This window comes from Tauraco erythrolophus, chromosome 1 (genome assembly GCF_009769465.1).
Source record: "Tauraco erythrolophus isolate bTauEry1 chromosome 1, bTauEry1.pri, whole genome shotgun sequence".
NCBI classification, from domain to species: domain Eukaryota; kingdom Metazoa; phylum Chordata; class Aves; order Musophagiformes; family Musophagidae; genus Tauraco; species Tauraco erythrolophus.
In genome coordinates, this window is record NC_141465.1 from 11,811,316 (window position 1) to 11,826,205 (window position 14,890).

Genomic DNA, 14,890 nt, shown 5'->3' on the forward strand with positions numbered 1-14,890 from the left:
CGCCCGCACCCCGCCGAGGCCGTTACCCCGCGGCGCTGCCCAGGGCAGGCGTAGTTCACTCTCGCAGCCCTCCCCGGGCGGCCAATGGACAGCGGCTGCCGGCGCTGTGGCCGGCGCGGCTCCGCGCTCCCTTCAGCGCCGGGGGCCGGCGGCCCCCGCTACCTGCCCCGCTCCGCCACGGCCGCCGCCGGCTCCTCAAACACCGCGAAGAGCAGCGCGACGATCTTTGTGTGAGTGTGTGCGGGGAGTGTGTGCGCCAGCGGCTCCTTCGCGGGCCGCGGGTGTAACGCCGCCGCTGAATGGCTGGCGAGCCCGTCCCTCAGCGCGCCGGCCAATGGCGGGCCGCCTTATATCCCGAGGAGTGTTGTGGCGCTGCCCGGGTTGCATGGCTCTGTGTGGAGCCGCGTTCCGCGGGCGCCGAGGCGGAGGGGCTCCGCTGCGCGCCGCGCCTCGCTCCGGCCCAGCGGCGCGCTGCCCGCCCGCCCGCCGGCCCCGCCGAGGTGAGTGCGCGCCGCCCGTCGCCCCTCACCGGGCAGCAGGGAGACGGACGGAGACGGGCAGCGGCAGGCAGCGAGAGAGAGGGGTGCCCTCGCCCCACACTTTCCCCTCCGCGTCCCAGTGGCGGGGCAGCCCCCCGGGACCCCCCCGCGGCGTTGGCGAGCGACGGGGAGGCGCGGAGCTTCCCCTACCCTGCGCGGCGGCTGCCGCCGTTCCCAGTCACTTTTCCTCCCTCTCGTCAGCCCTGCCTTCGTTTGAAAGTTTGGGCAGGGGAGGACGGGTGGGTTGGTGCCGGCAGCCCTCTGCCCGGCCGGGAGGGCAGGGGTGACCGGGGGTGTTTTACCGGAGGGGGGTGAGGGGAGGCGAGGTGAATTGCAATACAGCGCAGTGCATTTAAAAAAAAAAAAAAAAAAAAGAAAACAGAAGAAGGCGGCAGGGGTAGGCCAGCCAGTGCCAGGCTGCGTTTGAAACCAGGCACCTCTCGCCGCCACAGAGAGAGAGGCAAGAGCAGCGGCGGCCGCGGCGGAGGGAGGAAGGGGAAGGAGGGCGAGCCATCGGCCGCCGCTCGGTGTGTGCCTCCGGGGGGACTTGACAGGGAAATCGCGGCAGGCAGAAACGAAACTTCATCCCGAGGGGCGGCGAGGCGAGGCGCAGGGGAGAGTGCGCGGATCGGTATCGGCTGCCGCCGGCCTGGGGGGGCTCCGCGCCACCGCCGGGAGAAGAGGGGGATCCAAAACCAACGAGGGCGAGGGGAGCCGATTCGGCGGCCGCACGGGGCGGCGGGGGAGGCGGGAGGAAAAACCCCGGCGCCGACCCCGACAACAACAGCGGCCGGGCTCGGCCGGAGAGTTGGGCTGTGCGTTTTCCGGTAGTCATCAGCGATGCACCCGGGGCGCGGCGGCACAGCGGCCCCGGTGGGCAGCGGGGGGGCGGGGGCGGGCGGCCCTGCCGGGGTTTCGCGTGGATGTGGGATTATGTTGTGTCAATAAGTTTAAGGTGGAGAGGGAGAAAGGGAGGCGGGCGGGGGCCGGGGGGGGGAGGCGGCGGCAGGCCTCGGCCGCGCGAAGTCCTATTTCTGAAGGTAAGTTGTGACATTGGGTGGTCGCGATGACAGAAAACTTGGCGGGGGGCGCCCCGGGGAGGGGGCGGCCGCCTCGAGGGGGGCTCTCTCCGCCGCCGGGAGCCGGATGGGTGCTCGGCTGTTATTTGCTGCTGCGAGATCGGGTCGCTGGTAAATTACAGAAAGCAGCCCTCCTCCTCCTCGTCCCCCCCCCCCCCCCCCCCCGCCAGCCGCTTCGCTCTTCCTCCTCTCGGGTTTATTTGCAATGTATGAAACTTGCATGGCTGTGAGGAGAGCCGATCCAGTGTAGGTTTGCGAGGAGGAGGAGAAGGAGGAGAACGGGGAAGGAAGGGTTGGAGGCAGGGGAAGGGAGGCGATCGCGTTAATCCCGGGCGCCGCACGGCAGCAGGTTTGCGTTAGAAATATCGGTGGCAGCCCGCCGCCGCTGAATGAGGAAGGTAAAACGAAGCGATGCGAGAGCCGCCGAGGCGACATGTACGGCGGCGGGGCGAGAGGCACCGGCAGGCGGCTGCCCGCCCCCTCCCTCCCTGCCTGCCTCCTCCCTCCCTCCCCGCCGGGGCGGGGAAGGACCGTGCCCGGGTCTCCCCCGCTCGCCGCCAGCCGAGCCGGGGGGCCGCGGGGCTTTAACCGTGTGCGGGGCGGATTCGCCACTTTTTCCGGGGGAGGCCCGCGGTTAAAAGTTTTTTTCCGGAGGTGAGTGTGTGCGGGGAGGCCGGGGCGCCGCCAGGCCGGCGGTGGTCACTCGGGCCTGGGGCGCCGAAACCATTGCCCGTCCTGCTGGTGACACGTCCAAGTCCCGCAGCCCGCCGGGGCGGCGGAGGGGCCCGGCCCGGCCGCCGGGGCAGAGACGGGGTGCCGGTCTCCATGTGGCTCTCCCGGCGGCGGCGGCGGTGGCGGCACCTCCTCCCCGGTGGCAGCGGCGGCGGCGGCAGCAGCGGGATCATCGCCCGGGCCCGCGGGGAGGAGGAGGGGAGCAGCAGGGAGGTGTTTGCTGCCAGCCTGCCTCGCCAGATCCCGCCGGGGAGGGCAGCTGGGAGGGCCGGGGAGCCCCCCGCGCCCCCTCCCCGCGCCGCCGCCCCTTCCCTGCTCGCCCGCCCGCCCCCAAAGGTGTTGTGTAGACTTTTCCCCCGGGAGGGTGAGATTTATGCGCTGCATTATTGCTCCTCTCCTCCCCCCTCAAAGCAAGATGGACTCTCTCTTCTCTCTCTCTCTCTCTCTCTCTCTCTCTCACTCACTCTCACTCTCTCTCTTTCTCTCCCCCCTCTCCCTGTGTCTTGTCAGCCTTCAAGATCGACATTTTGTAACTAAGATGCAAACTTGATGGTGACCGGGGGCGGGGGGGAGGGGGGGGGGCGCGGGGGGGAGACGGGAAAACCCTGGGTCACGGCGGTCTTTCTCCATATTTAATACCTTTTCTTTCCACCCCACCCCGGAGCCCGGATTCCGGTGGCCCTACACTTTGCACGGGCGGGGGTGGGCGGCGGCCGCGAACGCCGCTCCCCCCGCGGCGGCCGGGGGTCTCGCCGCTCTCCCCGCGGGCTGCGGTGGTGGAGGGGCCGGCTGGGCGGTCGCAGGACTCCGGGCGGCTCGGCTGGGCTCTGCCGGGGGGGGAACGGGCATTACCTGAAACTGTGCTCCGGCGTTGCAGCCTGCCGTCCGTCCCTCTGTCTGTCTCTCGCTGTCTGTCTCCCCGCGTGGATCTCGTACCTGCAGTCTGGCGTCGCCTTCTTGTTGTTAATTTTGCGTTGTTTGGCTTATCCGCGCGCGGGGATTGATCGCTCACTTGTGTAAGTTCCCGGGGGTTATTGTTATGTATGCCTCCTTGCAGATGGTGGTCAACTTTCTGCCTTTTATTTTGATAATGCGTGCGTGGTTCTCTGTGTGTGCATGTAAATAATTGCGTGATGCATCCCCGTGTGTATGCATAGATGTCTGTGTGCGGGCATAAAAAACATGCATCCATGGGTACGAGAGACACAGAGGGAAAATAACCCACCCTGCCGACGCACACTCAGATGATTTGCTCCATTTGCCCAGTCCTAATGCCCTTTAAAGACACGGTGCATCTTTTGTTTGCTCCTTACGGTTTCCTGCGACTGTCATCTTGTCTAAACGACAACTTATCTGGGGTGGGGGTGAGGAGGAAGCAAGTTAGAAGTTTTGGGATCTCTCCTCTTGTTGGCGTTGCGGTGAGTTGCAATATTGTAAAATCATGGTGTGCTGATGATGTGCCTTTATTTGATACTTTATAGGTCACTATCACATGACAAAGGCTTTGAGACAGCTTCATCTTCGTCTGTCTGTAATTTCCATTTGCTTTTCTGGGTAAGTATGTACACTGTACACACAGAAAAAGAACTCGGTTGTTGTGGATAAGATAGAGGTCCTCGTGCTGCCACTTTTTACATGGAAGATGCTTGTTCAGGTTTTAGTGCCTCAGAAAACATGTCTTCTCCGGGTGCTCATAGCAACTGCTACATTACAAAGTTTGTACGTAGGGGTGGATCTGAATAACCTGAGAATTGAAAGGCTGTGCATATTCAGATCTCTCTTCACTTTTTTCTTGGTTTCTCTTAAGCGTTGTTTTGTAAAGATAATCAGCTGATTGACTTAGGGCAAAAGTTTTAAACCCAAGCAACAGCAGAATATGCAAAGTGCAACACACAGGTTGAAAACTTCATGAGAATGTAGAGTCCTTTTAAAATTCAGTGGAAGAAAAAATATGAAAACATAAACAGAATAGGTAATTAGAGATCTCTGGAGGTCAAGAATCAGTGAGAAGTTTAGCAGAACTGTAATATTACTGCAACAGGAGTTGGTTCAGTTTTAATACGTAAACTGAGAGCTGATTAGAATACCACCCTTGCTCTTTCTGTGTTACTGGTTTTTCTTTTGGCATTGATTAATGCAGGTACCTATCAATTTGAAAGATGAATCTTAGTGACTAATTTACTGGTATTCCTAAGCTTTCAGGTACACAACTTTTTTTTTATCTGTATGCTGGGAAAAGTTTTGACACCTTTGGAAGGGTTTGACATCTTTTAAGCTGAAGTAGAAGCGGTAGTTCAAAGAAGAGGTTCTCGATTTGTGGAGTCAGGTTCATAGATGACATAAAACGAGTGGCACTTGGAGTGCTTCTTGTACAGTCGCCCATGGTGGCACTGAACTGCATTTGGCCCAAAATGGGGAAGTGGAAGGTAACTTTTTTTTTTAAGATATTATTGTGTACATAATTAAAAACAAGACAAGACATGTATTTGGGATAAGCTTAGTACTCATAAATGCAAATGATTAATAACATACTCTTGACCTTTTCCAGGCAGTGTATAGCAGACATAGGATAAGTAATGGTCCCAAACATGCTGGCTCAAAGGGGGCTGTTGGGAGCAGCTGTTCTGGTGTGATATTATGACCACAAAGCCAGGCTTGAGGCTGGGATAACCACTGTGGGGAGATAGTTCGAAGGGAGGATTCTGACTGTTCTCCAGTTCCTGTAGAATTACACCCAAATTTCATTTTTTTCGGATTTTGTGGGCAGTGAGGTTGATGTGTGTAGGTCTGAGAGTATAAACACCAAATTAAATTACTGATATTCTTTCACAGGCTAGTTGCATAGGAGAGTATTACTTTCAGTTTTATAGCATTACTGACCAGGATCATGCTCTGTGTAGAGTAGTTGGTGCAACAAATTTTTACAAAGTAAAAAAGCATTGGGAAACTCAGAAACTGACAGATAGACTTCAAACGGTTGTTCAGAGCTGAATACAAATGCACTGATTTCTGAGCTTAATTTTCTCTGTTTTCAGGTAAGAGTCAGATTAGAGTGCTGTAAGTGCTAAAGACTTTCTTTTTTTTTGAGTAATAGTAAAGGATACTGAACAAGAATAGCTCAGGGATCTTGCTTCAGACAGTATCTTTAGTTGTTAACTGGTTTTAAATTTAAGTGATGAAATCTTCTGGATGCATGGAATTTTGATTCTAGAAATGAAGTGGTGATCCTGATCTGCCCACAACTTCAAGAGGAGTAGACCTTGATTTTTATGCACAGTGCTTAACGTAGGTCTCACCTGATGTTGTACTGGCATGAACACATTACAAAGAAAAGAAGGGTAAGGTATCTTTTTGACAAAAAAGGCTTAATAGAAGCTTTAGAGGAAGCAAAGAAATACATTTCCTCATAGCTTAAAAAAAGGTAATAAAAATAGTGTGCCTAGTAAAGGGGAGAGTAGAGATTTCATTGTATTTGTCCATGACTAGAAACTTCCATTTACTTTAGGGAGCTTTTATTTTGGTAGAAAAGAAGATTTCTTTTATTATACAGTTCTCAGTAAAGTAACTATTCATGAATGGAGTTTAGTAATTCAGTCGTGATGTGCAGGAGAGACACCTGGGTTCTGGTCTTGGTTAACAAGTGCCGAGCGCGGAGCTAGTGTGTCACGAGCTAAAAGGGAGCGAGGTGCTTAGCAAGGGGTCTTGTGAGTGCTTCAAAAACTGGCCCATGGTCTCAAGAGTTCGTTGCATGCTGCTGTCCCTCTTGGCACGGCAAATTGATCAACCATTTCAAACAGACACATAATTTATCAGAAATGTAACTGGTTTCTGTGTTGAGGCAAACTCAGAATATTTAAGAAGCTTGCCCTTGATGCTTTTGAGTTTTTTGGGGGCTGCTTGCTGTAAACCCCGTCGCCTGCAAAACTTCCATTGGTTTCAGGAGGAAGTTTATTTAGGAAAGGAGTGTAGGAGTGATGGTGAGAGGAATTTGTCCATGTTTTTCCCGTTCAAGGAAGAAAACCTTTCTCTTTCATAGCTGTTGTGTGAATAATTAAAGATGTTAAATGTCAGTTTTCCACATAAAATATCAGAGGTAGTCGTGCAGTTATTTTATGGCTAACATTTTTCCTTTTCATCCAGAATGATCTTAATACACTTTGTTCGTAAATTAGTGGTTCCATAGCTTGCGATCCCGTAAGCATGTGAATATCTTTAAGCAGGTGACAAGTCTTGTTAAATTCACTGATACGATTGCTCGTATTTGGAGCTTGAAGTTATCCCAGGTTGCTGCTGCTTGCGTTCCGCGGGCTGAGGATGCGCGACGTCTCCGAAGCTCAGTCCGTGTGGCGTCAGGCAGGGCAGTCCTCTGGCATAGAGCTGGTAGCAGAGCTGTACGAAGAAAAGGCGTTTTGACGAAGTTTGCTGGGAGAGTTGCTCTTCCACTGCGCGCCGCGGTGGGGAAGGTGCAGGTGGGGTGGACGAGGCTGCGGCGTGCAAGGCTGCGCTGCGCGTGAGAGCTGGAAGCGCACCTGCATGGAATCTGTGTGCCTGGCAGGTGGAACGCTGCCTCTCCTGCCACAGCACGCGGTGCTGCGGTGTTCAGGCCTCCCTCTTCATTCGAAGGTGGCTCCTTGGTGGAGGAAGGCGCTACAAATTACAGCTGGAACCAAACCGAAACTCCAGTTGTAGTTTCTGAGCGTGCCACAGGCTGTCTCTGTGAGCTTTGGCAGGTGGTGGTGTCAAAACCAGAGGCCGCCCCAAGTTTTGGACCCAGGTCCAACACCTTGCGGAGGTGGCCCGCTGCAGCTGCCGGTGGGGTCAGCGGCACTGCTGTGGCCCGCTGGCATCTTTCAGGGTCAGAGTTTACTTTTGGAAGCACAGCCATATGTCCCTTTGCTACTGGCAAACAGAGACTAAGGATGCTTCCCTGTATCATTAAATCATATGGTGTCCATATATTGGGACACTTTTCCTAAGGGAATGAAGTTGGATTTAAAGCGGTATGGATACTGTTTTACGTTACCGTAACCTTAATAATTTATGTTTTCTTTATTACTTAGGAGTCTGTAAAGCTGGATTGAAGTAAGTCGTATGTATTTAAAAATATTCTTGAGAAGAAACAGGAAAAAGTCAACTTTCTGACTTGTGTAGTATTAACTTGATTTCTTTTCCTCCTACCGTTTTCCCCCCTTTCCTGGGATATCATTGTCAGAAGCTTTTTCATTCTGTGCTGTGTCAAAAGATTGTTAGGACTTAGTTCCTTTTTATTTTTTTTTTTTTTTTTTTAAGATCAGTAATGATACAATGTTTCTGTCTGAGAGCAACGTGGTGAGCCTGATACTAGTGGAGGTGAGATTTTTCACAAAAGACTCCTAGAGCTGTCACCCCTTGTGACAGTTTCAGGAGGGGTAAGACCTGAACCAATGTAAGGATTACTCTTAGCTGTAAGAGTAGCTTGATGGGCTGCTCTTTGGTTGCATTGTTTGGAAAAGGTAAAAAAAACCATCACACATTACTCTCCCAATAATAATGATATTATTAATAGCTGGCAGTTGTAGGCATCGCCTTGTTCATGTGCTTGTGTCGTGTCTGGCGAAGTACATAAGCCATACTGTAATCACATACCTCAAAACAAGGAACAACAATTTTTATCTCCCTTTTGGGCATCTGAGATACAAAGCAGTCAAGGAGCTTAGGCTTGCCTGCAGTCACTTAGCAGGTTGGCATTAGCAGGGGATGGAGTAAAATCCACATCTGACTCCTTAGTTTTGTGTCCTTTCCCTTGGTGTACCCTACTGCTGTGAAGCTTTCCTGCTAAACGCCTGTCTTGGCATGTGAGTAGTCTCACTGAATTCTGTGCCAGGTGGGCATCTTTTGCTAATACTCAACTTTCATTCATAATGCTACTTAAAAAAAAAAAACAAACCCCAAAAAAACACCTTCAGAATAGTGTGAAGTTACTGACTTTCAACTCAGTTATATTTATTGACAGGAGAGTTTACTTAAGAGTTTTTTGCCACTAAACATGGCGTTTAAGCTGGTGTGTATATTACACTATTTATTATATTACACAATTTATTTCCTGCTAACTTCCTTGTATTAACTTTATGCAGTAAGAGTGATTTTTCATAGAGACGTTTTTAAAATATGCATTGGTCTGAAATAGTTCTTTACAATTAAATTATTTTTCATAATCCTAATCTAATGTGAAATCACAACTAGCTTTCTTACGAAACATGCAATTGACAGAAGCAGTGACTTTGACACTCTGGCAGTATTGTGATAAATAAGGTAACTTACTAATTTGAGCTTTTATTTCTAAACCTGCTAAACATATTTCATCCTGTAAGACTTTCAGGTTTGCTGATTACTGGTGTTTTGTTACTGAGAATATGGTTTGGATTTGATTTAAAACGGGCGTTGTATTTGAGGAGGAAAGTGTCCTTTACTTAATGCCTGAGCGTAAACCTAACTGTAGTATTCTCACAGTGATAGCAGCATTTTATTATTTTGAATATTTATAAATTTGATTACCTAAAAGATGAATCAACAAAGAGGAGAAACATGGTTTTGACACTTTCCTATGTTCGTGCCTTTTCCTTTATCACACACAAATGCATAAAGCAAGTCCTTATGGGCATGGACAATTTGGCATGTGAAAATAAACTAGCTTCAGGCATATCTGAATACAAAGAAAGCCAGTGCAACAAAATTTCAGTTTTTAGCGAGGGGAAGGAAAGTTAACAGGATTTTATGAGACTATGCTAAGAAAATCAGTTGCTTAGGAAGCATGGAATTTTTATTGTCAGAAATCTTCTATGTGGGTGTTTCAGTATAAGAGATTATAAAAACCTAGCGATCACTGAATATAAGAAACAGCATTTTATTGACCCTTCATGTCACACAGAGCCCCATTCAGCAGAGGTAAAAATAATTCAGTGGACTTGCACAACGTGGGATCTATGGAACTTAATTCAGGTGGAAGCTCTCTTGACAAGAAGCTTAACAAGTCCTGTCTGCACTTTCCCTGGCTGAGGGGAAGTGGGAAGGTCCATCTTCCCTGTGCCTGTTTGGTGGTTTTTGTTTGTTTGTTTTATTTTTTAATTATTTTTTCTTTCGAAAAGGCAATGTGTATATAGCAAATTGTTGTGGAGTCTGCTTTGAGACATTGTGAAAGCCACGCTAACTGTGTGCCCGGCTGTGGGGTCGCTCTCTGCTTACGTAGGTGTAGCAACAGGAAGATTTCTGCCATCCGTGCTCTCAGGAGGGGCTTCGTCCTGCCCTTCTGAAGCCCAGAGCTCCCCGTGGCAGGGCTGGGTGCGCTGTTGGTGAGAGCTGAACTGGCCCATGCCAGGGTTCAAGTGAGGAAAGCCTAAACCTGCTCCTGGGCCTCTGGTGGGCCGGGTCGTGGAGTGGTGACTACACCGTACTGCTGAGTGTGCCGGGCAGTACTTTGCTGCTGTTGGGTTGATGGCCTTGAACCCATACCTTTCAGTTCTTTCCCCAGTGTGTTTTTTTTCTGCCAGCTACATAAGAACTTTTAAATATAAGCCTTGTCAGTAGTTGTCTTTCTCTTTTTTTTTTTTTTTTTTATTTTGTTTTGTTTTCATTTGTACCCATGTCCTACACAATCAGAAGTTATCCAGCAGCGGGAGCAGGCAAAGCTTGTCACACGGTAATAGTTAGGATTGTATCTCTTACAGTAGAATAGTAAGTCTTCACTCTTCAGCCTGTATTTTCTTTTATGAAGCAAATAATTTTAGGTTTTTGTTTATGTATGTGAGAGAATGCATTTTTTTGTGGTTGTCAAAGCAGTATTTAAGAGAATGGCATCATGAGGGATTTGGAGATGAAGCCAGATAAAGAAAATCTTGGGAGAGAATGGAAGAAGTGACAGAGAACTTGGTGTCTTATTTTAGCCTCTTCAGTGTGAAGTAACTCCACGAAAGTCAGTGGAGCTGAAACGTTGTGATGTTCTGTGTTAAAATCTGTCTGTGAAAGTTGAGAGGAAGTTGCTCTTTTTTTGCCAGGTTGATGAAAAAGGCATTTTTGCGGTTGGCCGTGTTTGATTTGCTCTCCACAAGTGATCTTTGAGCGATAGGAGTTCTACAGTGAGCAACATCATGCTGATTTTATTTTTTTTTCTTTATGGAGTAAAGTACAGGGACATCAGTGTATCTTGTCCTAATGACTGAAGAGCTTGATCCTGCAGCTACAACTGTGCAATTGGATTCTTGAACAAAAAGCCAGAACCAGAGCTGCATCAGCAACATGCACTCCTTCCCAGATCTGCTGCCTGAAGTTGCTGGTGGCCTGTAATTCCTCAAGAAAGCTGCAGATTTCACATTATTCTTAATCACGGATGTGCAGATAGTCCTGCCAGGGTCATGTATGTGTTGTACTTGGTGATCAGTGGACAAGCTTATAGACAGTCCCTGACCTGATGATGAGTGATGCAGGAGGGGCCAGGAATAGAGACATTGCTGAAATACGTAGAGTTCCTGTAAATGAGAAGAGGGTGGAAAAATGTAAAGTTTGAGAATGCCATTTGGTAGATGATACATCTTTTGGCACGTATGCCATTTTGTTTGAGTGCGTTTGCTTCCCAAATTGGTTGTGTGGCTCGGCAGAGAAAACATTCTGATGTACTGCAAATCAATGGTTGGATATGATGGATTTGGAAAGAAGTGGCGTTATCACCTCCACTTCATTGCTAAGTCTGGCTTTAGGTGTTCTTTCTCTTTGCAGAGGGTTTCTTTATACCCAGATTTCGTGTTGAAGAGTGCAAACTTTCTGTCTGGTTCTGTTCTTCTAGTCAGCGAGTGCTCCATGCCACAAACTTATGAGTTTCAGGGGTTACCTCTTGTTTGAATGCATCTAACTTTTTTGGTGTTTAAGTAAAGTGTCTTTATTTGTGTTTCTTCCCTCTAATTTGTTTGAGATACTCTTTCATACATTGTGTTAAACATCACTCATCAAGTGCTCATAATGTATTTTGAAACAAGTATGCAAAATTGCAGCATGATCCAGCACTGATTACAGTGCTATGGCATACGAATTAATAAGAAAATAAAAATAGCATCATTAATTTCCAGCTGCTTTTGGAGGAGCAGAGGTGTTTATAGGGGGAAATTTGGTGTCTGTGAAATGAGGAATGACAAAACTGGTAGCAAATACGTTAAAGCAAGTAACTATTCACAATTTACTTCCTCTATTTTACTGATTAAAAATGGGTTCCAGTGCTGAAAGACTAAGCAGAAGCTCCAGTGCCATTCTTTGAAAACTGTTGGACTAAATAAAGAGCACAAGTGTCAGAACTAAAACAAGGAGAGGAAGCTTTTAATTTTATTTCTTAGTATAGAAAACCTTAAATCAGGGAAGTAAATTATGGATGGCTACGTGTGATGGTTGGTTGAATGTGTCCATTTCCCATTAATATGAGAGAGAACTGCCCGTGTGTGTGTGTGACGGGAAAGTTATCTTTCAAGTGTTTCCCGTGGTGTAGTAAATCAGTATTTTCCTTGCATCTGTGTGCTCGCTTGTGCTCGTCTGTGTCACCTCAGCATCACGTACCGAAGCAGCAGAAGGTAAATAAAATCTGTGGTTAAAAGTGACCCAGGCAAAGCCTCACCCCGTGAGGGCCCTGCCCGCAGCCTGGACCGTCGGTTTCCTTCGGAGGCAGCCGTGGAAGGGATCTGGATGCCGAGTGGCAGGTTTTGAAATCTCACGCAGTTCGCTGTTGCTGGGAGCTGACCTGTTGTTCAGGTGGGAGCTCCGGACAAAGCTCTGGGCCCGCGTGCTGGCAAAGTCTTCCTGGTTTTCGCTCGGCAAAGGAAGATCCTGCCCTCCTGAGAAACGTGCCTAGAGGAAATGGGGTTATTTATTTATATAGTGAAGCGGACTCTGGAGGATGTCCCTGTCAGGCTTTCCGTTGGGCTGTGCCGTGTGGCGACGGGCCCGAAGCGAGCGAGGGGGTGCCAGAGCGTGGGGAGGGAAGCGCTGGAGAAAACTGGCCAGATGCTGTGTTGTGCCTAGGAATTGTCCCGCTGGTTTCTGTGCCACGGGTGATTTCGTTCCTGTGTGCAGTCTTGCTTTCCTGGATGGACCCACAGGGCTGCGTTCGACGCTCATTGTTATTCTACCCTTACGGAGACAGAACGAGAGAAGTCGGAACGGGAGGTGAGGCGGTCGTCATAGGCATCCCCGTGCAACCAGTTGCAGGAGAGAAGGGCACAGTGCGGGTCTTCCAGTGAGGACAGTATGTGTTCTTATCCAAGGATCCTAGAGAAAAAAACCTTTGTGAGTGGGGGATGGTGTTTTGTGGAACACTAACGGGCTTTGCGGAGATGGAGCAGGGCTGAAGGAGAGAGTGGGGGCAGGCACACTGGGAGCCAGGGGTGTTCCTACACCTCCTGTTCCTGGTCCTCCTCAGCCCCCTGTACATACGCTTATGTGTCTGGTGCCTTCACGTTCCGGTTGCACCTATTGAACCAATTTAAATCATGATTTTGGGCAATAAACACTTGGTGTAAATTGGAGCTTTTAATCTCGTTTTGCTTTGGTATTTTTGTATTTGTTTTCTCAGAAGCAATCTCTATTGGTAGACGACTGTTAAAATATGTTGCTAAATATAGCCTTTACACTAAATTTGGCACTACTTTTTTGTTAGTTCAGAGGATGCACTGTATGCCTGCACACTTCTCAAGTGATTGTGTGGCTTACATGCATTTATTTAGATTGCAACTGTTAAGAAAGTTTTGATTTAGGACATGACAAATGATGATTTATTTGTTTTTTAATTGCGGCCTTTAAAAATGTCCTGTTTATTAAAGCTACCCTCATGCACGAACACACGTGCACACAAGTTAATGCAAATAGAGTTTGCACTTAAAATGTAAGTGAAGTGTAATCCCTAATAAAGTAACTGATTCCACTGTAACAAAATGCAAGCTTGTAGAGTTAGTAGAACTCAAACGTCTCTGCTTTGCTTTCTCAGATGAGGAGGAAAACAAGTGATCTTGCTTTTTCAGTTCACAGTTAGTGGAGATTGGTGTAAAGTTGAGAAACTAAGTGACTCATGGAGCAAAGACATTTTCTCTGCAAATGCAGTGGAAGTTCCTACTTTCAGGTAACTTAGTTCTAAACCTGTTTGTTCTTGGTCCTTCGCTGAAGACTTAACCTGTTCAGTATTTGAACTTTGTTTACAGTTTTGACATCAAACATCTGTAAGTTATTTTAATTTAATATATATTGAGTTGCATCGTATTACAGTAGAATTTAACATTGATTTATCATAATTTAAAGGTACAATACAATTAGATATTTTTTATTAAAATACATTTAGCATCAGTTAACAACTGATTGAGATTTGAGTCTGATTTCTTTGTTCAGAAAGGGTTCATTTGTAACTGTATCTGTTTCTGTTAAGCTGATCATATTTTCTCAGATGACTTCAGTATCTTTACCCAAAGTTTCTGTTTGTAATAACAGATGCCTTGGGCAGTATCTTCTGCCATTAAGAAATGCAGAGTAGCTCACTAGGTGACACTGTCGCCATATTTACCTTTTTTTTTTTTGTGGGAGCTAGACCCCTCTGTAACTTCTAGCAGATACAGATCAAGGGATACCCGTCTGTTTACACAGTTATGTACTTAAAGTTAAAAAAAAATGGAGGTGATTGTTTTAAAAATGCCGTTGCAAGCTTTCCTCTAGACTGTGTGGCAATGTGACACTGACTTTAATGGTTAAGAGAGGACTTTATGACTTCCAGGAATGAATCTAGCACCACGGGTGTCCCGAAACCAAAAAAGTGAAACTTAAGTTACTCAATGCTGAATGTATTACTAATGGATTAGATGGAGAAAGTAAGGAAAAAAAACAATGAAGTAAAAAAAAAAAAAATTGATAAGTATGTCATAATAACTCTGTGGGCTAACACAGGTAAAGAATTCTAACCCCCACCCTACCAAAATATTAATAGCATCTGGGCAGAGTCAGAGAGCTTGATAACATGTATTGACTCTGCAGCTCCACGCAGTTTTTCTGCAGCAGGGGAGCCATGTAGCAGTGTCTGTGACCATTAAGGAATGCAGAGTTAGACCTCAGGTAGTGGAAGGGTTGTGCTCAGAAATGTAGAGTGTGCCTGAGGCCTGGTGGCACAGTTATACAAACTACTCGTATGTTGAGTTTTGCTCCCACCTCCCACCAAGGAGGAGTTACGTACTTCAAGAAGTGTTTTTATGGCCTTCTCTCCCTAGCGCAAACATAGGCTTTGTCATCCTGTCTTTGTCTTGTTTTGCCATATTATTTAGCATCAATGTATAGAGTATTCAAACTCTCAGCAGTTACTGTGGTCTTAAATATATGTTTTATTAAATATACTTTATTTAATACTGTGGTATTAAATATAAAAAGATTAGAAAGCTAAATGGAAATTAGAAAATAATCAAAGCAAAAGTCAAAATGCTGTTGTAGGTCGCAAATGTTTAAATAGTCAATTTTTAAAAAGAAAAAAAAAAAGAAAACCTTCCTTAAAAAATT

General features: G+C 47.6%; 1 protein-coding gene across 4 annotated transcripts in view; it reads left to right on the forward strand.

Annotated features, from left to right (window-relative positions):
• The first annotated feature begins 1,048 nt into the window (after positions 1 to 1,048).
• The window catches only part of BBX (BBX high mobility group box domain containing), a 147,656-nt gene continuing 133,814 nt past the window's right edge, over positions 1,049 to 14,890 (forward strand). For 2 of the 4 annotated variants that reach the window (XM_086617246.1, XM_086617237.1), the window contains exon 1: positions 3,873 to 3,904. Coding sequence is in view for 1 of the 4 variants with exons in the window: in XM_086617232.1 (XP_086473358.1) it covers positions 2,052 to 2,272; positions 3,832 to 3,904 (294 nt within the window). In the remaining 3 variants the exon portion in view is untranslated. Of the gene's footprint in view, positions 1,067 to 2,051; positions 2,273 to 3,831; positions 3,905 to 14,890 lie in introns of those variants that run through there. The other 2 variants (XM_086617254.1, XM_086617232.1) reach the window with 2 other exon arrangements.